General features: G+C 59.0%; 3 protein-coding genes and 1 long non-coding RNA gene across 13 annotated transcripts; 2 read left to right on the forward strand and 2 right to left on the reverse strand.

The window, feature by feature from the left end:
- Nucleotides 1-1,139: 1,139 nt before the first annotated feature.
- Nucleotides 1,140-5,479, reverse strand: RFNG (RFNG O-fucosylpeptide 3-beta-N-acetylglucosaminyltransferase). Its single transcript, XM_027081092.1, has 8 exons — nt 5,148-5,479; nt 4,445-4,493; nt 3,774-3,876; nt 3,488-3,641; nt 3,098-3,186; nt 2,843-3,008; nt 2,183-2,268; nt 1,140-2,109 (listed from the first exon to the last, which is right to left on the reverse strand). Exons 1-8 carry the CDS (start codon nt 5,427-5,429, stop codon nt 2,028-2,030), a joined length of 1,011 nt encoding a protein of 336 aa, XP_026936893.1. The 5' UTR covers nt 5,430-5,479; the 3' UTR covers nt 1,140-2,027.
- Nucleotides 5,480-5,505: 26 nt separating this feature from the next.
- GPS1 (G protein pathway suppressor 1) lies at nt 5,506-10,728 on the forward strand. Of its 8 annotated transcripts, none has more exons than XM_027081084.1 (14): nt 5,507-5,601; nt 6,479-6,571; nt 7,077-7,258; nt 7,697-7,861; nt 7,985-8,120; nt 8,223-8,300; nt 8,480-8,540; nt 8,977-9,062; nt 9,280-9,374; nt 9,483-9,588; nt 9,669-9,749; nt 9,833-9,970; nt 10,041-10,175; nt 10,258-10,726. In XM_027081084.1, exons 1-14 carry the CDS (start codon nt 5,569-5,571, stop codon nt 10,330-10,332), a joined length of 1,464 nt encoding a protein of 487 aa, XP_026936885.1. In that variant the 5' UTR covers nt 5,507-5,568; the 3' UTR covers nt 10,333-10,726. The 8 variants fall into 8 exon arrangements, with proteins under 8 accessions (XP_026936880.1, XP_026936881.1, XP_026936885.1 ...); XM_027081085.1 differs by having other exon boundaries at nt 8,483-8,540; nt 10,258-10,405; XM_027081086.1 differs by lacking the exon at nt 5,507-5,601 and adding an exon at nt 5,652-5,981 and having other exon boundaries at nt 10,258-10,405.
- Nucleotides 10,729-10,965: 237 nt separating this feature from the next.
- On the reverse strand, nt 10,966-18,020 carry DUS1L (dihydrouridine synthase 1 like). 3 transcript variants are annotated; one of them, XM_027081089.1, is made up of 14 exons: nt 17,864-18,020; nt 16,756-17,002; nt 16,178-16,286; nt 15,613-15,663; nt 15,086-15,138; nt 14,449-14,531; nt 14,140-14,243; nt 13,768-13,912; nt 13,074-13,170; nt 12,906-12,994; nt 12,311-12,456; nt 11,786-11,823; nt 11,456-11,531; nt 10,966-11,355 (listed from the first exon to the last, which is right to left on the reverse strand). In XM_027081089.1, exons 2-14 carry the CDS (start codon nt 16,990-16,992, stop codon nt 11,216-11,218), a joined length of 1,368 nt encoding a protein of 455 aa, XP_026936890.1. In that variant the 5' UTR covers nt 16,993-17,002; nt 17,864-18,020; the 3' UTR covers nt 10,966-11,215. The 3 variants fall into 3 exon arrangements, with proteins under 3 accessions (XP_026936890.1, XP_026936889.1, XP_026936891.1); XM_027081088.1 differs by having other exon boundaries at nt 15,086-15,198; nt 17,864-18,017; XM_027081090.1 differs by lacking the exon at nt 15,613-15,663.
- Nucleotides 18,021-18,057: 37 nt separating this feature from the next.
- On the forward strand, nt 18,058-18,722 carry LOC113606591 (uncharacterized). Its single transcript, XR_003427616.1, has 2 exons — nt 18,058-18,174; nt 18,326-18,722. It is a non-coding gene; the product is annotated as an uncharacterized LOC113606591 (long non-coding RNA).
- Nucleotides 18,723-22,913: the final 4,191 nt, after the last annotated feature.

Consider the following 22,913-nt stretch of genomic DNA (forward strand, 5'->3'; position numbering starts at 1 on the left):
AATTTAATTTTGAACCTTAATTAACAAAATTTTAACTTTGATTATACATCTATTATGTCTACTATACGACATATTTTGTTATTTGTAAAATAACAAAAAGTGGGAAGAGAAAAAAACATTTTTATCAATTTTTGCACTTTTCAGGGACAATCACATAAACATTTTGGTGTGTTTCCTTCCAGGCTTTTTTCTCTCTGAACAATAAATGGCCCGCCCACTTGGGCAGATCATGCAGCCTCAGGGTGCTAGCCAGTCCCACCTCCCCTTAGAGGGTGCTGGAGGGCTGGGGGTGACTATTTCTCTGCACCTGGTGAGGGAGGAGTCTGTGCCTCCGAGGTGGTCGAGCCTGGAGATCCAGACCTGACGCGGCTCCAGCTGGGGGAGGGGCAATTTGGTCCAACTGATGCTGTCCTGGGTCTGTGCTGTGTGGATGCCCCAGTGGGCTGCGGTCTGGGAGGCTCAGTGTGTGTCTAGGTCTCGGGGGCCGTTACACATTCACATCTGGGAATGTGAGGGGAGGTGACTGCTGAGCATGGACAGTTCCCAGTGACCTGCCATAAACCCCTCTCCAAGGGACCTCGGTCTGACCACTCAGCCCATGCTGACTCCAACCTGCTTACTGGGTATTGCTGGCCTGCCCTACACACACACACACACACACACACACACACACACACACACACACACACACACCTGCCCACACGTACACAGCCACACGCGTTCGTACCCACATGCATACGTTTACACAGCAATTCCCACATACACGCACGCACACATGTGCTCACCCATGCACATACACACGTACACGTCTGTGCATGCACGCACACACGCTACTTCCACAGTGTGCTGAGAAAGCAAGCATGACACTCAGGCCGTCTGCCTCCTGGGGCAAGTTCTGTCATGTTTCCATCATTCCCTGCAGGCCCCCCCGCCCCCCGTCACATACTCTTCAACTCACACTGAAGAGCCCAGTGGGCAGCTTAAGGCTTGGCTGCACTGGCAGTGCGGTAAGGAACGCAGATCTGCCTGGCGTGGAGCTGGTCTGGGACAGAGCCTTCAGGGGGAGGAGCTGGATGTTGTGTGGCCCTAGCCAGAGCTGAGCTGCCAGGTGCCACTGGTTAATTAAGACAATGACAGAGTAACAATCAAGGCTTTATTCACTCGTTGCAATAGCAGAGCGAGAGACCAGAAGGCAAGCGCTGGCTCCCCTTGTTCTGTTTCCTCCTCCCATGGAAAGGCACCGTCAAGGTCAAGGTGGGTCAGCTGGTGGGATGGGGATGCCTCACTGCAGAGAGGGCCTCACACAAAAGGCTCCTGCTGTTTCATGGACTTGGGGCCCAGGGTGGAGGAAGGGAGGACCAGTACTGAGCAATGAGTCAGAGTGGAGAAAAGTTCAAGTTCCCTCAGTAAGAACCCCTTGGCCGATGGCCCCCAAGAAGGTGGTCGCTGAATGGAGATGCCCTGGCTAGCAGTAAGCTGTGCCCAAGAGCACAGCCAGCCAGAGGCCTGCATCCTTGAGTGCGGCTCCCCTCGGGAACAGAGAGGCCCTGTCTGGGCTCCAAAGCCTGGTGTGGGGAGGGCGGCTTCTCAAGAGGACGGAGGGTGAAGCATCTGTAGTCACCTTTGCTAAGCTGCAGCATCTCACACACAACCCTGGCCTGGAGTCCCCTCTCCAACGGGTGAGGGGAGCAGGACGGAGCCCTGGGAGTCAGATGTCAGCCCCCTCCCAGGTCCCCGGACCCTAGGGTGAGACCCTTCCTGTGAGAGCTGGGGCTGGGCCCCTGGGCAGGCACACAGCGCTGTCCTCCTCTCCCACAGTGCCAGGTCACCCGGGCCTGCCCGGGGCTGTGGGGAGGCCTCCAAGCCAGCTGGAGTATTTGCTGGGCGCCCTTATCTCCCTGGATGAGACCGTGACCGTGGCCGCCTGGAGCCCAGGAGGGAACAGCACTGTTCTTGCTCCCTCAGGCAGGCGTCGTCCACTTGCACCTGGGGCAGAGCCAGAGGCATATTTGGGTCGACGTCGAGGTTCACCGAGAGGCGACGTCACTCTGCTTCTGCTCAGGACACCAGTCCGTGTCCGGGTAAAGAAGGCAGTGGACGGACTTAAACCTGGGAGGGAAGTGGGAGTCAGGCTGCAAGACGGGTGGGCTGGCCCCAGCACTCCTCCCCACTGCCGGCTCACCGCGTGGGGTCCTGCTGCAGGCTGAAGCCTCCGGCCACGTTCACCACATTATGTGGGTTCTCAGGACCCCCGTAGCTCAAGGTGACCTGGGAGAGAGGAGGAGGGAGAGTCACTCTCCGGGCCAGTGCCTCCCACCCCATCCTTCACAGGAGATACCACTCGGCCTCCTGGTTTCCTAGCGCTCCCCACTCAGCGCTCTCAGGGCAGGCTCAGGAAGAGCACTGAAGAGTGATGGGGGCTGAGAGGCGTGGCCAGCACAGAAGACACCTCAGGGAGGTGGCTGGTGCATGTGTAGGGGCGAGAGGTCCCCAACCCCCTGCCCAAAGCTGATCCCCCCTCCCTGGGCCAGGTCTGTGACTCCTGTCACACCTGAACCACTGCCCATGGCCCGGGTGCCCTGGGCCCACCCACCTGGGAAGGTGCAGCAGCTGTTCTTTACAAAAGAGCCCCTGTATGAGCCTGGGAGCCCCCTACAGCCAGGACCCTGGGCCACAGCAGCCAGGGTCCAGGGTCCACGGCAAAGTTGCCGCAGCGCTGGAACCTACCCCCGCCCTGAGCCCTTGTTCAGCCGGGAGCCCATCTGGGTGCTGGGGAGCCAGGTGGGGGCAGGGGCCCGAGGCAGGGACACCTGCGGAGGCAGCAGGGGCCCAGCGCGCCTACCTGCTGGAGCAGGGTGTCGGGCGGCAGCCTCTGCAGGCTCTCCAGGTGGGAGTGGAACAGCGAGCTGTGCAACAGGCGGGCGCCCAGCAGCCCCTCCACAATGTAGCCCACCGTGCAGTCGTCCGGCAGCCGCACCCGCTCGGCTGTGCTCATGAAACTGCCCAGGCTGGGGAGCGGAGCGGGGACAGGTCAGTGCCTCCCCAGCCCTGGGCAGCTCCATCTGCGGCAGCCAGCGCCTGCCTGGCCTTCACTCACCTGGCCCATGGGCTCATCTTGAGTGCAAGGCCTCTGCTCAAGCAGAACCCGGCCCCTCCGGTAGCAAACCAGAACTTGACCGTGGTTACCTGAAGGGAAGGGAGCCACCGATCAGGTCTCTTCACCCCAACTCTTTGTCTGGGCACTCCAAGGGTCGTCCCCAAGCTGCTCCTTAATGACTCCCTGGTCAATTGGCAGAAGCTTCCCAGGGCACAAGGACACCGGGGCTTCCACAGCCCAGTTGCCTGTGGTCCCAGCCCCTCCCGCAGCCCCACCTCACTTACCCCAGTTCCTGAAACACTGCATCTGGGTGGATCGGGCACCTGTCCCAGCCCTTCCCTGCTAGGGTCTCCATGTTCTCAACGGCCCCTCCCCGGCCCCAGCACTCACGGTTCCACCTCCTTGGACCCTCTCGGTAGCCTCGATGGGGTGGTCCAGGCTGGGCCGCCCCAGGTAGACGTCTTGGCTGGGTGAGAAGGTGGACAGCAGCTGCAGCAGGCTTTCGGGGTTTACGTAGTTGTCATCGTCCACATGGCAGAACCACCTGGGAACGTGCAGTCTCTAGAGTGAGCCGGGCCCAGGGGGTGGGGGTGGGGGAGCCCCTGGCCCAGGTGGGGGCCCGGACTCTCACTCAGCCCTGGGGTCTCCAGGGGGCATGGGCGTGGCCACCACATACTTGCGTCCAGACTCAATGAACTTGTCATATTCCACTGACATCTTGCAGCACAGAGCCTGGCGTGTGTGCACGGCTGAGCAGTTGGTGTTGACGACATGGCTGCCTGCCCATTGGAGAGATGGAAGCATGAGGGCTGGGGTGAGGCCTGCTGCCAGCCCACCCCACTGAAGTCGGGCAAAATGCGGCTAGCTGGTCGGCACAGGGCCTGTCCTGTTCAAGGTCCGGAAGTCGGACCCAATCACAGCTCTGTCTTGACCTCCTTCAGCTGATCCTGTTGCTGCCCTCCGAGGTCTGGGCAGATGACGACCACTTGGAATCTCATGGGAGAAAACCCACCAGGAAATAGGATTGGGGTGGGACCACACTGCTCTGGGCAGGACTGGAAAGGATGATTCCCTGCTGGCCCATCTTCAGGGGACATGACTCCAGCCAGAGGCACTGGGAAGTCAGCCAGTGGCTGAGGGAGGCAGAGCATGGCTGGTAGGGTGGGGCCCTGGACTCCAGGCTCTGTCCTCTACCAGCTGTGTAGCCTTGGACAGGTGCCTTAACACCCCCACCCCCCACCCCGGGCCTTTATACACAGCAGGGGTCCATGTGGCACTGAACCAAGGGATAGCTGAGAAGGAGGCCCTCAGACATGCCAGCAAGGCTGGGCTGGGGAGGGCACTCACCTTCCTGGAGCTGTAGCTCAGGGTCATCCCCGTCGGTAAAGATGAACGTCTATAGAGAAATAACCTGTGAGGTTTCAAGAGGCACCTCCCAGGGACTCTGGGTCTGGCAGGGCCTTGGCCCTGTGAGCAAGGATGAAGCTGGAGAGGCAAGGGTGGGCTTGGAAGGGATGGGGTCCAGGAGAAGGGAGGGCGGTGTCCCAGTGACAGCCTGCTAGTACTCTCAGCATCCCCAGTGCTGCTGGGGCCAGGCTTGCTCTTGCTGGAGGAGTTTCTGTGGCCTCAGCCCAGTGTCAGCTGGGAAAACCCACCCAAGCCTGGAGCCCGAGAACGGACAGGAAAGGGTGGGCACTGAGGGTCCTGGGTCTCTGTATACTCAGGCCTGCGGCCTGACTGCCATGCTAGGGACACAGCGGTGGGTAAGGGGTCCTGGGGTGGTTATCCTGGGTGGGGTCCAGGGCGGGGTTGCCAGTTTGGGGATGAGGGCGCGGGGTCCCAAGGCAAGGATGCCGGGGTAGGAGTCCCGGGTGGAGGATCCCGGCGGTGGAGGTCCTGAGGGCGGATTCCGGGGGGCGGCTGTGCCGGGACTAGGGATGGGGGAGGTCCCGGGCCCGGGGTCCCAAGGTCAGGAATCCGGGGAGCTGGGATCTCGGGGCATGGGAGGGTGCCGGGGGCGGGGTCCGCGGGGTCTCGGGACGGGGCCCACCTGCCGTCGGGCCCGGGAGATCCAGGTGCGCAGCAGCAGACCCAGGCGCGGCCCGTGGTTCTTCCGGGTGGTCTTGACCGCGATGAAGACGTCGTCGGGCCGCAGGCGGGGGGCGGTGGCGGGACGGGCAGGGGGAGCGTGTGGGCCGGGGCCGGGGGCCGGGGTCCGGGTCGGGGCCGGCGCGGGCGCGCGGGGTAGCGGCAGTGGCAGCAGCAGCAGCGCGGCCAGGGCCGCGGCCAGCGCGAGGCAGGCCCGGCACAGCGCCCCCCGCGCGCGGCTCATGCGGCCGCGGGACCCGCGGTCACCGCCCGGCCAGGAGCGCCGCGGCCCCTTTAAGAGCCGCCCCGCCCATGCCACGACCCGGAAGCGGCGGCTGCGCTGCCCCGGAAGTGAACGGCGCGCCGCGGCGGGGTGGGCGAAGATGCCGCTGCCGGTTCAGGTGTTTAACTTGCAGGTAACGAGCCGCGGCCGGCGGCCCCCCCGCGCTCCCGCCGCTGGGCCTGAGCGGGGCCGGCCGTGCGCAACCCCCCGCGCGGCGTTCTCCCTGCGCCCGGGCTCCGGCCGCAGCGTCCCGCCCGTCGGCCCCGGCAGCCCGGCAGGCCCGGCGCGCTAACGCTCTCTCTCCTTCAGCAGCCAGCCAGCTCTGTGTCAGGGTCGGGGGGTGCAGAGAGTCAGGACAGAATGCGGGGTGGCCCGGCCCCCCGCGCGGCCGCGTCGTCAGTGGCAGATGTGCACTGCGCCCCTCCCAGCGGTAGGTCAGAGCTCTTCCTGCCGGGCACGGCCGGGGACTTCAGCCTGAGCGCCAGCCTGTCGGCCTGTACGCTGCTTTATGAGGTACCTTCCAGGATAGGGGCCGGGACCAGCCCGCACGCCCGCCGGGCCGCGCAGGGCGCCCGGGCGCCCCCCTCCCGCCTCCCGGTCCATCGGCGGTACTCGCCCGGCGCTGCGGCTCCGGCTGCTCAGCCGCGCCTGGGTCGAGGCCGCCCGTGTTTTCCCTATGGCTCGGAGGAGGCTGCGTCAGGACGGTGGCTGGGAGCACGTAGGGACCCTCTGGGGTCCCTGGGTAGTGGTCTTTCGGCTCTGGTTCCCGCCCCACAGATGGGCCATCACGATCGGGCTGAGCGTTCTGCTCTTGAGCCAACGGTCTTGCTAGGAGCCCCCTCCCTGATGTGGCGGCGCTGGACTTGGCGGGCAGTGGGGAGGGGCTCGGGGGACAGGATCCCACCCACCCGGGAGATGGAGGGCAGAGCTGAGCTGGGACACAGTGAGGGTCACTCGCCCTCCCTGGGCGTCCCCTGCTCGAGGTGCCAAGGTGCTGGCCCGTGTTGCAGGGAGCCGTGGAGCCTATGCAGATTGACGTGGACCCCCAGGAGGACCCGCAGAACGCGCCCGATGTCAACTACGTTGTGGAGAACCCCACCCTGGTACGGAGCCTGGCGGGCACTCCTGGAGCGTCGGGGACTGCATGGGGGTGTCAGTCCTGCTGGGAGGTCCAGGCCAGGCTCCCCACTTCCACCGCATCTTTTTGTGACTCAGAAACTTTTAGGGTTTCTAGTTGCGCACTTATAATGGGTTGCTAGTCGTTTCCAGACCCTGCACCTGCTTCTCCCCCACACGGAGGAGCCCTGTGTGCCAGGCCCCCCCTGCAGGTCGAGTCTCACTGCGAGGGCAGGCCTTCCTTGGGACCCAGCTTGGGAAGCACTGTCTCCTCACTGCTCAGCTTGGTGACTGGCTGCCCACGTGGCTCTGGCCGTTCACCCCCTAGGGCAGAGATTGACTCCAGAGGGCCTTGCACTGGCCCATCCCGAGTGGCCTTTCGTCAGCCCCTGGACAGTGGTTTATTTGGTGCCCACATGCCACTACTCCTGACTCACTGGCTGGGGTTTGAGGTCTAGGGTCCCAGCTTGCACAATCCACCCCCGCCCCCAGGATCTGGAGCAGTACGCGGCCAGCTACAGTGGCCTGATGCGCATCGAACGACTGCAGTTCATTGCTGACCACTGCCCCCCGCTGCGGGTGGAGGCCCTGAAGATGGCCCTGTCCTTCGTGCAGAGGACCTTCAACGTGGACATGTACGAGGAGATCCACCGCAAGCTCCTGGAGGCTGCCAGGTGAGGCCAGGGCTCAATGAGGTGGGGCAGGGGTTGCGTGTGCTATATGGCCAGCCTGGGCAAGGGCCTTCCCTATGCTCCTGCAGTGCCTGGCCCCATGACACAGTGATCTGGCTTTCTTGTTGAAAAGCCAGGAGGGGCAGAAACGACCCAACGGGCTAGACTCTCACTCTCCTCACTGAGAATTCAGGCGCTCTCCACATTTGCATGCGTGTGCAGTTCCAACACTGAGCAGAGTCTGTGGAGACTGCAACGTGCTTTTTGCTTCTCAGCATGGCTGTGTGACTTATTTCTCGTTGGGCTCTCCCGCCAGGCTGCGGGCTCCTGCTGTCACAACTGCCCCTGTGCCAACTGGGCGCCCTCCCAGTGGGGATGAGGGCCAATGGGAGGCAGCTGCCCCCCTGCACACGGGCCCCTAATGGCCAGGTCCTCCCTCAGGGAGCTGCAGAATGCACCGGACGCCATCCCTGAGAGTGGTGTGGAGCCCCCACCCTTGGACACAGCCTGGGTGGAGGCCACGCGGAAGAAGGCCTTGCTGAAGCTGGAGAAGCTAGACACAGATCTGAAGAACTACAAGGGCAATTCTATCAAGGAGAGCATCAGGTGTGCCCAGGGGGCTGGGGGGCAGGCTCCATCAGAGGGAGCATCAGGTGCACCCTTGGGGTGGGGGGGTTGGGCAGCCAGGCCCATGGACTGACTGGTGTCCACTTGTGGCCGGACCCACAGGCGTGGCCATGATGACCTGGGTGACCACTATCTGGACTGTGGCGACCTTAGCAACGCCCTCAAGTGTTACTCCCGGGCCCGGGACTACTGCACCAGCGCCAAGCACGTCATTAACATGTGCCTCAACGTCATCAAGGTGGGCCCTGGGGTGGGTGGCATGGGAGGGGGGCATAGGGTAGCAATGCCCGTGGACCAAGAGGGGGCGCCCCAGGCTGAGTGCATTCCACCTGCCCACCAGGTCAGCGTCTACTTGCAGAATTGGTCTCACGTGCTGAGCTATGTCAGCAAGGCCGAGTCCACCCCGGAAATTGCTGAGGTAATGATGGCTCTGTGCCCCTTGGAACTTGCCCTAGGATCCCTGACCACTCCTGGCCCTGGTGGGCCTTGTCCTCCTGGAGTCTGCCTCTGTTGCTCTTAGGCTGGGGCCGGGTGCCTGGGGGTTGATGAAGGTATGGAGGGCGGGGGGTTGCTCACATGTGCGACCTTCTCCTGCAGCAGCGTGGGGAGCGGGACACCCAGACTCAGGCCATCCTCACCAAGCTCAAGTGTGCAGCAGGTGAGGGCCCTGGGGCACAGGGGCAGGAGGGCAGCCCGGGTGACCTCATCCCAGCCAGGGAAACCCACAAGCCCCACACCTGTGCTGTACCTGACACCTACCCGGCTCAGGTCCCCCTTGGAGGCTAGGGAGTGGTGAGCAGTGGTTGGGAGTAGAGGCAGTGCCTTCTGACAGGGCTGCCATGGCTGGTTACCCCTGCTCCCACCCCTAGCCTGTCAGCTCAACAGCTCGGGTGCCCTTTGCAGTAGGAGTAGCAGCTGCTCAGCCTCCCTGGGCGCCTGGTTCACGGAGAGTGCTGCCGGTGCTCACTGGCGAGGTTACTTCTCACTTGCCAGCGTTTCTGCCCCAGGTGCGCGCCCGTTGATGGCCCCACAGGGCCCTGGCAGCTTCCTCTGGATGCCGGGCTTCATCCTTTTTCCCCCTGCCCCCGCTCCAGGCCTGGCTGAGTTGGCCGCACGCAAGTACAAGCAGGCTGCCAAGTGCTTCCTGCTGGCTTCCTTCGATCACTGCGACTTCCCCGAGGTGAGGGGCGTGAGGGTCTCTGGGGAGGAGAACTTCACTGGGGCTTGGGAAGCAAGGTGAGGGCTCGAGAGTTGGGCTCTCTGTTGGGCGGTCACCCCCATGGGGTTCTAGGCATTCTGAGTGGGTGGTGGGTGAGGTAGGGTGGACGCAGCCCAGACTTCTGTACTGACTGCCAGTGACTCCAGGACTCTGACCTATCTCCCTTCCTGCTCCTCAGCTGCTCTCCCCCAGCAACGTGGCCGTGTACGGTGGCCTGTGCGCCTTGGCCACCTTTGACCGGCAGGAGCTGCAGCGCAATGTCATCTCCAGCAGGTGGGTGGAAGGTGGGGTACTGGGCACTGCAGCCCTGCTCCTGCGCCCCCAGCCACCTTCAGGCGGGTGGGCAGGCAGGGCCGGCTCTGAGGAGTCTGGCATCTGCAGCTCCTTCAAGTTGTTCTTGGAGCTGGAACCACAGGTTCGGGACATTATCTTCAAATTCTATGAGTCCAAGTATGCCTCGTGCCTGAAGATGCTGGACGAGATGAAGGTGAGGGGCCTGGCCTGGCTTGGAGGTGGGCGGGTGTGGAAGGCCTGGGGCAGCTGTCCCTAACTGGCTCTCCTCGCCAGGACAACCTGCTCCTAGACATGTACCTGGCCCCCCACGTCAGGACCCTGTACACACAGATTCGCAACCGGGCCCTCATCCAGGTAAACGCAGGGGCAGAAGCTGAGGCCAAGGCAGGGTGCTATGGATGTGTCTGCGGGTAGCTCACGTTCCCTTTGCTCTGCAGTATTTCAGCCCCTACGTGTCAGCTGACATGCGCAAGATGGCCACGGCCTTCAACACCACAGTGGCGGCGCTGGAGGATGAGCTGACGCAGCTCATCCTGGAGGGGCTCATCAACGCCCGTATCGACTCCCACAGCAAGGTGGGCAGCCTCAGGGCTGTGGGGTGTGGGAGGGAGACCCTGGGCCCCACTGAGCCCTGCACCTCCACAGATCCTATATGCCCGGGACGTGGATCAGCGCAGCACCACCTTCGAGAAGTCCCTGCTGATGGGCAAGGAGTTCCAGCGCCGTGCCAAAGCCATGATCCTGAGGGCGGCCGTGCTACGCAACCAGATCCATGTCAAGGTGCGGGCAGGGGGGCCCTGGGGTTGGGGGGATGGGATGGGCACACGCGCCCCTCTGGGCTAAGTGGCTGTCTCCACTGCAGTCCCCTCCCCGGGAAGGGAGCCAAGGGGAGCTGACGCCAGCCAACAGCCAGTCCCGGATGAGCACCAACATGTGAGGGCACCCTCGGCCTCCAGGACGGTCGGCACACCTTCCGCCCTGCCCCACCCCCCACCCTCGGACTCCTGGGCCTCGCATCTGCTCCAGCAGCACTTCCAGAGGTGTTGCCTGTGGCCCACTTGTAGGGGCCTGGCTGCTGGCTGACGCTAGCCCTCAGCCCCCTGCCTGGGCTTCCATGTGCCCAGATTCTTGTGCCCCCCTTCCCCCTTGCTGCACCCTGTGCTGGGGGTGCTGGGGAGGAGATGGGCTTTCCTGGAAGGAGCGGCCTGCTGGGCTCACGCACATGGCGCCTGGGGCCCCACCCGGCAGCACTGTCTCCCAGCCTCTACGTTGTGTCATTTGGGGTTGTAGCATTGTTGAATCTTAGTCCATTAAAGGGCAGCCTGAAAACAGCCCCTTGCACCACTCCTTCCTGTCTCCGTGGGGCCCCCTGGCCCAGTCCCCACCTCCTTGGGCTCCCCTTTCTCACATTCCACTTGGCTTTGCAGGGCTGAGGCCAGTGCATGGCCCTCCTTTTAGCAGGTCCCATGGTTAGGAAGATGATGGCAGGCGGCGCCTTGCTCATTCCCCTGTTGTGAAGGCCCTGTTGACCCTGACGACACTCAGGTCTTAAAGAACCTGAGTGGGAACGTCGTGTCTTTGAAATGATTTATTGTTCATCTTGAACACACGTGGGCTGTGAGGACGGGGCAGGTCCAGCCTGGGAGCCTGCTCCCTGGTGCAGCATCTCTGGGCCCCCAGCGTGGGCTGAAGGGAAGACCAGCTTGTCCTTCCGTGTGAAGTAGCAGGAGGTTCCCTGAGTAAAGGAGTTTCCTTAAGTGGGACGTTTCAAGGCTTCAGCAGCGGGCCTGGGGGGTGGCACATGGGGCTGCAGCTGCCCTTCAGGCCAGGGCACTGCCCATGACCTCCGGGAAGCCACCTGGTTCTCCAGGCCTGGCCTGCTGTGGTTCCTGCAGCCGCGGCTGGGCCCCCTTCCAGGCCAGAGACTTCTCCAGTTTGGTTTTAAAAAGCAGTCCATGACCTGGCAGAGGGACAAGAGAGGGAAATGGGGCTCAGGAGGCTGAGGGTCCACTGCCCACTACAGTGGGGGCGGGCGCCTGGTGGCAGCGGGCGCACCTCACCTGGACAGTCAGCCGTCTCTTTGAAAGCTCGCTTCTTGCAGCAGCCCCGGCACAGGTTAAACACACATCTGTTGCCCTGGACATAGGAAAGTGTGTAAGCCTGGGGCTAATGCTCCTCCCCTGGCCGGGCTGCAGCCTGAGTGAGTGGGCCCCGAGCACAGGTGGGGCTCTCCTGAAGATAGGCAGAGCCCCTTACACGACAGAAGCCAACCCACCTTGGGCTGTGCCCAGGCTGCCCCCAAAACAGACAGGGAGAGGACCTCTTGCACAGGTCCCCACCCCTCCTGGGGCTGAGCTCTACCCTGGGCGGTGTGGCTAGGACAGACTCACCTTTGGGTTTCCACACTGATCACACTTTGCATATTTTGCTGGGAAAAGAGCAAAAGGAGGTGCTGGTTGAACTAGGTGAGCCCACCCACCACAGCCATCTCCTACATGTGGCCCCTGGCAGGTATCCCTGCTCCCTGCGGCTGGCCAGGCCAGGTGGCTTGCAGAGGGCAGAGGACATAGTACTCACGATTGCGCCGGGAAACCTCATCCCATCTGCCCGAGGTGCACGGGCTCCATGCCTACCACCTCCCACTTGAAGGTCCTTCTTGGGAAAGCCGCCCCAGGCCCCACTCCCTTCCTCTCCAGCTGCCTCAGGGCAGCAGCTCAGGGACCGCAGCAGGCAGGGAGGCTGACTGGCTGTGGCCTCGTGGGACCCGCCAGTCTCCTTGGGGGCACATGGAAGGGTCACAGGGCCCTCCCTGGTGGACTCCCCATGGCTTAGGAAGCAGCAGAGCCACCTGACCCTGGGGGACCCGGGGCAGGGGCTGGCCACCTCCCAGGGCTCCAGTGGTGGGAGCATCTTACGCTTCAGCGAGGGGTCGAAGGTCTTATGGGGGTTCCTCAGTTTCTTCTTCTGCTTGTTCTTGGACAAGACGTCTGTACTGCCCTCCTCCTCCTCCAGGGCCCGCTTGCTACGGGCACCCCCGCTTTCCCTGCTCCCGTCCCTGGGCCTGAAAGGGAAAATCAGCGGGCGGAGCTGAGGGACACTCATGAGAGGCAGCCCGCCAGCTGCAGTCCCCGGGTGAGGATGTGTGCAACTCCGCTGAGGCCCCAGCAGCCGGCACAGAGGCTGGGACACCAGTGTCTGAGCCACTGAGTCCTGGGCGGGGCTGTGGCTACAGATGACAGCCTAGCCTCACCTCAGAAAAGCCAGAGGAAGCTAGGGAGGGTCAACCTCTTGACCCCAGGGCAAACCCACTCAGGATCAGAGGAGCTTAGAGAAGCATCTTATGAAAAAAACCATTTAAAACCTAAACATAGGCTGACAAGGAAGAGGCCCCTGGCCCCTGAGGGATGAAGCACCCCAGCCAAGGGGGGCAGCAGGCAGGACAGGCCCCTCCTCCATGTAACCCTCTCGCACCCCCCCACCCCCCTGCCAGCCCACATGCGGGAGGCTCACCCTGGCCGGAAGTAGGGCTGGCAGATCCAGTGGAAGAAAGGCAAGCCGCCTGAAGGCTTCTCTCCCTCCTTCTGCCTGGATATATCCTCCTGCAAAAGCCCAGAGGGCCCTCGGTTAGAGGCCCAAGGCCCAAGCCTCTTTCCCACTACACATTAGCCCAGCACCTACCTGACACCGCAGCTTCAGCTCCTGGCTCACTAGGGCAATGCCCTCCAGGGTCTTCACTTTGGCGAGCTCCTCTCGAAGCTGCTGATGCACCTGCAGCCTGATGCAGACGCCCCATCACAGAGCCAACCCAGCACCCAGCTCCCAACCACCAACCCTGAGCCCTGGGCACAGAGGAGCACGGTCTCTCCTCCCACCCAACCTCACCATGTCACCGCGGCCCTCCCAGACTCGGTGGCAGGTGGTTTTGTAAATGTCTGTGGAGAGCTCGTCTTAAAAACCCCAATGCAGGGCTTCCCTGGTGGCACAGTGGTTAAGAATCCTGCCAATGCAGGGGACAAGGGTTTGAGCCCTGGCGTGGGAATATCCCACATGCCGCGGAGCAACTAAGCCCATACGCCACAACTACTGAGCCTGCGCTCTAGAGCCCGCGAGCCACAACTACTGAAGCCCGCGCGCCTAGAGCCTGTGCTCCGCAACGAGAAGCCACCACAATGAGAAGGCTGCGCACCTCAACAAAGCATAGCCCCCGCTCGCCGCAACTAGAGAAAGCCCGCACGCAGCGATGAAGACCCATGCAGCCAAAAATAAATAAATAAAATAAATTTTTAAAAAAATTTAAGAAAAAAACAAACAAACCCCAATGTTCCAGGCAGGCCTCAGACCAGACAGCGTTTGCCCTGGGGGGGCAACTCACGTGTGGTGCCACAGCTTAAAGAGGTGGGCCCGGACGTAGGACAGAGGGCAGGGGTGCTGCCGCACGATGTCCAGGTACTCCTCGGCCAGCTCCCACACGGCAGGACTGCGGCCCTCGAACAGGGCAGGGTTGTGCAGGTTTCCCTCTGCAGGAGGAAGGCAATGCAAGGCTCAGGGGCCCCCGTGCCTCGCCACTGCAAGGGCAAGGCTGGCCACTGGCCTGACAGCTCTGGCCCATCAGGCAGATGGAGACTTCAGTGATGACAGCGTGAAGCCTAAGGCTCTGCAGCTGGGCCAATGGTGCCATGATGCAAACAGGCCCCTCCAGCATCTGCCAGTGGTGGCCCAGCTGTGGGCAAGGGCACAGCCTCACCTGCACTCATGACCCCTTGCACCCCCGTGTCCTGGATGCAGCGTTCCACGTCCCGCAGGCACTGGATGTTCCCATTGGCAAACACGGGGATGGCCACTGCCTTCCTGTTGGGGAACAGGATGGGCAGATGCTCAGAAGGATGCTGTTTCCCCCCACAACCCTGGGGGGAGGGCCAGGCCCCCAAACTCCATCTTCCCACTGTGCTGTTCACCCCCAGGCCCAGCACCCCTCCTGGTGCCCAAAGGGCTGAGGGCCTTGCCTTGGGGCTGGGCTGTCTCCCTGCCCTGGGTTCACCCCGTGTCCACTCACCGCACAGCCTTGATGTGCTCCCAGGACGCGGTGCCCGACAAGGGCCCCTTCTGCTCCTTGGTGCGCCCGTGGACAGTCAGCAACTAGGACACAGCAGCACCTGGCTCAGCCCCACTCTCAACTGCGGCCCCCAAACCAACTCCAGGGGACCCTCTGCCTTTGGCTTTTAGGGTATCAACTTCCCATGCAGAGCAGAGGAAAGGCCGCCCTGTGCCTCTCTCACTCAGTGCTGCACTTGAGGCCAGCTGACACCCTGGGGGTGCTGCCTGGGGCTTGCACGTCAGAGCCAGCCTACTACGCCACCCAGGATGTGGAGGTGAGAGGCCCAGACCCTTTCAAGGGCCAGTCCTCTCTGTAGTGGCAGCACCCCCGCTGCCCAAGGCCAAAGGTGTGAGGGAGGAACAGGCACCAGCCTGACCCCAGGGCTGGTGGGGGGTGGGTGGGAAGAAGGTGGTTGAGGCCCAGCACCTCCCCCTGCACAATACTGGCCTCCTGGGCCCAAGCATGGGGCTCCCCTCCCCTCATCAGGCCTCACCTAAAGGTCACTGATTCCTGCCCACCCCAGAGGGTAAACCCTCAAGGGGCACTCCTGGAGGCGGGGGAACAGTGCAGGGCCCCGGGAGCCCATAGCCCTCACCTGGCAGCCAGCCTTTTCCAGCATCTGGGCGTACCTTACGGTCTTGTCAATCTCTGGGAAGACACGGATCTTGCATGTGACAGGGACAGAAAGTTTTTCGTGGGCTAGCAGAACTAGGGAAAGGCAGAGTCAGCTCCTGAGAGAGCTGTGGTGCCACCTTCAGGCAGGGTGTGGGGACCCATGGCTGAGCCCCCAAAGGAGCAAAGGCCCTGCAGACGCCCCGCGCTGGCTCCCTCTCGATGGCAGCTGAGAGCTGCACCTCTGACCCTAGGGCATTGGAGAGGCCAGGACTGGGTGGGCGAGGATGCCGCCCTCCAGCACCTACTATCTGGTTCGACGGGGGGACAGCAGGAGCGGGACAGGCGACTTCACAGCCACCTTCTACAGTGGAAAGGCGCGGGGGTTGCCACAGCCAACAGGACTCTGCCAGCCACTGTCCTCTCCTGAACCCTGCCAGGCTGTCTCAGGCCTGCCACCCAACCACAACGTGGCCCCAAGTCCCCGCAGGTAGTGTGTGGCCAACTCACTCATTCTTTGGAGGAGGTCCCACTCCTCCTGCAGGAAGGCGCCATAGTGACCTGCAAAGAACAAGCATGCCCTCTGCAACCCCCTCTCGAGTGACATGGGCCTCGAGCTGCCTGGCCAGGTTCTATTAGCCCGGCGGCCTGAGCTCAAGGGTGCTGAATGGAATGCCCACCCCACACGGTCTCTGACCAGCCAGCAACTCCTCAGGCACAGTGAGGGAGAAAGGCTGAAATGCCAGGGCAGCAGCCACTGGTCCCTCAGGCAGCACGAGGGCGTGGTGGGGACTTTTCAGCAAAACACATTTATCCAGAGGGAGCCCAACAACTTCCCAGGACGTGGTGAGCCCCTGACAGCCAGCTGAACCCTGTCCCCCGCCCTCAGTGCCTGAGAAGGGCCGCTCTCCAGAAAGAGGAGCAAAGAAAGGGCCGGTGGCTGCCTGAGCTGCTGCCATCAGAGGCAGGGCCAGGCCCCTGGCCAGCTCAGCCACACACTGGGCACCTCTGGGCTTGGAGTCCACCCCAGCCAAAAGCTTGTGCAATGACACAGAACCCCAGAACAGGAACTCACCTCGCTTGGCTATCATCTGCGGGCAGCCCAAATTCAGGTCGATGGCATCGCAGTAGTCCTGAGCCAGGAGAGCTGCCTGGACAAACACCTCCGGGTCATTGGCACAGAACTGAAAGAGACATGAAAGTTACCATGAGCCCAAGCCAGTCCCACACGGGTTCATAGGTGACCAGTGGGGGTGTTGCCCGAGGGGATGACCACAGGATGGCATCCTATCTTAGATGTTTACAATTTAACCAAGCTGGGATGCGTTCCCATGCCACCACGAGACCGAGTTACGAATTCACACAATTCTCCCAGTTGTAGCAGAAAGCCAGTATCACTGACTTTGTGAAGAGCAGAGCCATTCTCTCTAACTGTTCTGATAAAGAGGGAGCACTAGGGGTGATGCTGGGGAGGGGGCTGCGAATCTTCCATCGCACCCAGGTCATCCGTTCACCAAAAGCCTGAGGCAGCTCCCAGGAAGAGGTCAATCTCTGGGAGAACTGGCCCCCCCCCCCCATTCCGATCTCACGAAGCCTTTTCCGGAAAGGCCCAGGGAGAGGTGCTCGGCCAGCATTCTGGGCTGGGCTGCCCACCTGCACAATGAGAGGTCGGTCCTCGGGGCACACGTCGCAGTACAGGTTCTCCTTGCGGTAGTTGGCATCTCGAATGAAGACCTGGGCATGCAGCATGGGTGTGTAGCACAGCTGGGCCCCGTGGCGGCGGCTCAGCAGCCTCCAGGCCAGCTCGCTTTGGTCCACCATGGGGGCCACCACGTGGCGGGCCCCCCCCAGGGTACAGCTCCAGAACTCGAAGCCCTGCAGCTTTGGCATCGTCTCCACACTGAGGGGTAAGACCAGGGGCTCAGCCGCGGCCAACGGAGCGCAGGTGTAGGAGCCGACCCTCCTCGAGGCCGCTCCAGTGCTGCCCGATGGTCACAAATGTGGACACTAAGGATGTCAGCTGGTGCAGGCCAGGAACTGAAGCCCCAGTGCCGGTTGCCTTCCAGTGGAAACCTTGGTCAGGTCACTCAACCTCTCTGAGCTTTAACCCCTTACTTCTTAGCGGGATTAAGATGTCTGCCTGGCAGGACTGGCGTGAAGAGTAAATGGAACAGTACATCCTGTCAGTGCCTAGCCCAGAGGAGGCTACTCTAAAAGGCAGCTACGACCCAGAAGACTCGGGGACCCCCACCAAAGCAGGACCATCCAGTGGCGACACTCCTGGAAGCCTGCAAAATGCCTGCCCTCCCTGCCCACCAAGGGGCCCAGGGCAGTCACCTGGACACTCTGTGCTCTCCTCTGGGTGCCAGGTTTATAAAAGCACTAAGAGTACTTTCCTCTCTGTCTTATCTTACCTATGCCCGGCCAGCCTTATAGGAGCCATCGTTCCCTACAGGGGCTTAACAGGTGGTAGCCGAGAAACGATTACAATCCGAAACACCGGAGAACGGACTATGAGGGAGGCTTACTTTCAGAGAACACTCACCTCCTGTACCTAGTTTGGGAATTATTAAGCATGGTCATCAGCTTAACAACTGCCTAAGTGCCCAGCTGTGGGTTTGAGAATTTCGGAAATTGTTAAGTTACATGTAAAAATCACCTAGGTCGCCAGTGTGTTGCCCAGCGGGGCACCCTCCACCCCCACCCGAAGGAAGAGCCCCGGGAACCCGAGAACCGCGGGTCAAATCCGCAGGGAACCTACTTGGGCGGACCCGGGCCACCTGAGCGCCCGAGCCAGGCTGAGGCTCCTCCCGACGCAGCTACGCCCTTCGGAGCCGGGGGCGAGGCGGGGCGGCCTGGAGCTCCGGGGGTGAGGCCGGGGTCCCGCGGGGTGCGGCTCCTGTGCTCGCACCGCGTCCTGAGGCCGCCACACCTGGGTTGCCGCCGGACCGCAGCCGAGCTCAGAGCTCCGCGCTGGGTCCGCCGGAAGGTGCTCCGCCAGGGAGGTCCGGGCAGCCCGCGGTGCGGCGAGAAATGCGTCCCCGGGAAACCGCGCCCGGCGGCGGAGGGGCGGTACGCGGGGTCGGGGGTCGCAGGGCGGAGGTTGGCTCCGCCCGGCGCGGTGGGGCGGGTTCGCGGGGGGCGGGCCGGGCAGGGAGCGCAGAGAGTCACCCGTCGCTCGCGGCGGGTATCGCCCGGCTTGAGCTCCCGCCTTTCCCCGCAGAGGAGCTCGGAGCTTAAGTCCTCGCCTCGGCCCCGCGCGCGGAACCTCGTAGAAACCTTCGAAGGATCGAAATCGCCGTTTTATCGCGGAAGGCAAACACTGCGCGAACTTCCTGCCCCCCATAGTGCGACGCTCGGCTGCCCAGACCCACAGAATTCTTCGTTTTAAACCCAAGACGTGCGAGTCACCTGCTTAGAAAATATGATCACAAACTTACCTCCTGCTTGTTCCCCTAAACACTCTCTTCTCTTTCCTAAAGAAACCGATTGGTCTTCTCTTTCCCCTCCCTCCCTTTCTCCTATTACCTTAGGTACAGAAACCCCTACATCTGATTACTGCGTGCACGTCTTCTGTACCCGCCAGAGGGTGTGAATACACTTTGCTTTCTTCCTGTTCACCTGTCTTTTGTCAATTAATTTTCAGGACCTCCAAGCACAGTCCCAAAAGGGAAGAGGGAAAATTTTTCCTCTGGCAGAACCAAGTTTCATTGTATCATTTCATCCTTAAGTATTTCAACATACCCAAAGGACAGGAGTTTTTAGAGAAACAACCACAATATCATTAACACACCTGAAAAATAACAATTTCCTAATATCAAATATCCATCCTTGTGTGTCCAATATGGCAGCCAGCTGTCATATCTTGAGTGCTCGAATGTGACTGGTCTGAATTAAGACGTGCTGTAACAGTAAAAAGACACACCAGTTTTCAAAGATTTAGTGGGAAACAAAAAAGTAAAAGAATTCATAATTTAAAGAATATTGATGACATGTTGAAATAATATTTTTATATTAGCTTAAATACATTATTGAAAATAATTTTATCTTTTTATCTTTCTCAATGTGGCTACTAGAAAATTTATATTTATGTATGTGGGTGGGATTTCTGGAATAGCAGATTGAGGAGCTCACCAAATCTCATCCCCAAAAAGCAGTGATAAAACTGGGCAGAACTGTTAAAAGCAACCATTCCAGGACTCTGGAAGTTGACCAAAGGCATACAATATTTGAAAAGCACTTATTAAAAAAAAAGTACTGAACATCTGTAAGAAGAACAATGGGAGTCTGTGGAGTTTTAGTATTGAACTACTTTTATTTCCTCCCTCCCCATGGTAGTTCCACCAGAGCCAGGTAGGCCTTGAGGACCTCAAGTTCCTACAGACACTGGAGAGAGCTGGCTTGATTGGGGGAGGGGGAAAGCCCCAAAGAACAATTGCAATCACAGTAGCAAACAACTGGGTAGAGGCCTGTATCTCAGCTGCCTGAGGCCATGATAATGGTTGGAGCAAGCAATAGTCCAGCCAGAAATTTTTTTTTTTTTTTTTTTTTTTTCGCGGTACGCGGGCCTCTCACTGTTGTGGCCTCTCCTGTTGCAGAGCACAGGTTCAGGACGCGCAGGCTCAGCGGCCATGGCTCACGGGCCCAGCCACTCTGCGGCATGTGGGATCTTCCTGGACCGGGGCACGAACCCGTGTCCCCTGCATCGGCAGGTGGACTCTCAACCACTGCGCCACCAGGGAAGCCCAATACTGTGTCTTGAATATCACAGCAGTCTTCCTTATTTTCCGTGGGAATGGGCTGTCGCTTAGTACGTCAATCACCTCTTACGGACATGTCAGTGATCTCTTGATATTTTGCAACTTCAAATAATGCTGCAATGAGGGACTTCCCTGGTGGCGCAGTGGTTGGGAGTCGCCTGCCAATGCAGGGGACACGGGTTCGAGTCCTGTTCTGGGAGGATCCCATGTGCCACGGAGCAACTAAGCCCGTGCACCACAACTACTGAGCCTGCACTCTAGAGCCTGTGAGCCACAACTACTGAGCCCACGTGCCACAACTGCTGAAGCCCGCATGCCTGGAGCCTGTGCTCCGCAACGGGAGAAGCCACCGCAGTGAGAAGCCCATGCACCTCAATAAAGAGTAGCCCCCACTCGCCACAACTAGAGAAGGCCTGTGCGCAGGAACGAAGACCCAACACAGCCAAATAATAATAATAATAATAATAATAATGCTGCAATGAATCTGCTTGTGTATGTGTGGTTTGGTTTTTTACAAAAATTGCTGTAGATATACATTTAGGATAAATTACAAGACGTGGGAATGCATAGGTAATCTTTCTGCAGATTGCCAAATTCCTTCCAGAGGATTTGTGCTCTTTTGCATTGCCACCAGCAGCGCATGAGTCCGTCTCCCCACGGCCTCACCATCAGAGGATGTAGGCGGTGTTCTCAATTTGTGCCTGTCTGATGGGTAAGGTATGAGATAGCTCAGTGTGGTTGTCGTTTGTATTTCTCTTAGAATGAGAGAAGTGTCTTATTATGTTAGGTGTCTAAGTGACTTTTATTTGGTATATATATATATAAACTTTTTAACAGATTTATTGAGGTATAATTAACAGTTTAAAACTGCACATAAGGTGACAAGGAAATAAGTTTTTACATGTATGTAAACAGTAAAACTACCACAATCAAAATAATGGAACTATTTATTATCCCCCATGCTTCCTCTACCCCTTTGTAAGTCCTCCCTCCCCTCCCCCCCTCCTATCCCTAGCAAACACTGATCCATTTTCTTTTTTTTTTTTTTTTTTTTTTTTTGCTGTACATGGGCCTCTCACTGTTGTGGCCTCTCCCATTGCAGAGCACAGGCTCCGGACGCGCAGGCTCAGCGACCATGGCTCACAGGTCCAGCCGCTCCATGGCATGTGGGATCTTCCCAGACCGGGGCACGAACCCATGTCCCCCGCATTGGCAGGCAGACTCCCAACCACTGCGCCACCAGGGAAGCCCTGATCCATTTTCTGTTGCAGATTAATTTTCCTTTCTAGAACTTTGTATAAATGGAGTCATATTACATAGACAGATGGTCCCCAACTTATGATGGTTCAACTTACGATTTTTTTTACTTTATGATGGTGTGAAAGCAATACACATTCAGTAGGAACCATATTTCAAATTTTGAACGTTGCTCTTTTCCAAGCTAGCAATATGCAGTCTGGTCCTCTCCTGTGATGCTGGGCAGCGGCAGCGAGCGCAGTCCCCAGTCAGCCTGTGATACGAGGGTGAACAAGCATCCTGGACCCAGACAACCATTCTGATTTTCACTGTCAGTATGGTATTTAATCCGTTACGTGAGACAGTCAACACTTTATTATAAAATAGAGCTTGTGTTAGATGATTTTGCCTCACTGCCCACTGATGTTGGTGTTCTGAGCACATTTGAGGTGGGCGAGGCTCAGCTGTGATGTTCGGTAGTTTAGGTGTAGCAAGTGCATTTTCAGTTCACGGTATTTTCAATTTATGATGGGTTTATTGGTCATAATCCCATCGTAAGTCAAGGAAAAGCTGTCCTCTTCTCTGGTCTGGTGTCTTGCACTCAGCATTATTATTTTGAGATTCATCCATGCTTCTGTGTGTATCAGTAGTTCATTCCTTTTTATTGTGGAGTGGTATTATTCCATTTCAGAAATGAACCACAATTTGTCTGCCTATTCACCTGTGAAGGATTGTTGTTTCTAGTTTTTGGCTATTCCAAATAAGGCTGCAGGAAGCATTCACGGACAAGTCTTTGTGTGGACATATGCTCTGTTTCTCTGGGGTAAATGCCTAGGAGTGGAATGGCTGGGGCATATGGTAGGTGCGTGTTGAACCTTTCAAAGAAATCGCCAAACTGTTTTCCCGTGTGGTTCCACCATTTTGCATTCCCACCAGCAACGTGGAAGAGTTCGTTTCTCCACATCCTCACCAACACTTGGGATGCCTAATTTTAGCCATGCAAATACGTGTGTGATACCTCAATGCGCTTTTGAAAAAATATTTATTTATTTGGCTGCGCCATGTCTTACCTGCGGCTCGTGGGATCTTTTCTTTTTTCCGGTACGCGGGCCTCTCACTGTTGCGGCCTCCCTCGTTGCGGAGCACAGGCTCCGGACGCGCAGGCTCAGCGGCCATGGCTCACGGGCCCAGCCGCTCCGCGGCACGTGGGATCCTCCCGGACCGGGACACGAACCCGTGTCCCCTGCATCGGCAGGCGGACTCTCAACCACTGCGCCACCAGGGAAGCCCTGCCTATATCTTCTTGACTTTGTGTTTTGTGTGGGATTTGTTCACTTCTAAGTTGTCCAATTGTTTGGCATTAAGTTGTTCATAATATTCCCTTACTAGCCTTTTAATATATGTAGAATCTTAGTGATGTCACCTCTGTCGTTCCTGATACTATTGGTAATTTGTGTTTTTTCTATTTTTTTCCCCAGCTCAATCTGTTTTAAGGTTTATGAATTACTGGTCTTCTCAAAGAAGATTTTAATTTCATTTTCTGCTTTTCTGTTTCCTATTTGACTTTCACTCTGATATATATTATTTCCTCTATTCTGCTTAGTTTGGGTTTCATTTGCTCTTCTTTGTTTAGTTTAAGGCAGAATTTGAAGTCATTAATTTGAGACATTTCTTCTTTTTTGACATAGACCTTTATTGTTATGTATTTCCCCTACACTGCTTTAGCTGTACACTACAAATTTTGGCATGCCGTCTTCATTTTCAGTCAGTTCAAAATACTTTCTGATTTCTCTTCTGATTTCTTCTTCAACCCAT

The sequence above is a fragment of the Aethalodelphis obliquidens genome, unplaced genomic scaffold (genome assembly GCF_003676395.1).
Source record: "Aethalodelphis obliquidens isolate GAN/ISIS:26980383/991018 unplaced genomic scaffold, ASM367639v1 scaffold44, whole genome shotgun sequence".
Classification (NCBI taxonomy): domain Eukaryota; kingdom Metazoa; phylum Chordata; class Mammalia; order Artiodactyla; family Delphinidae; genus Aethalodelphis; species Aethalodelphis obliquidens.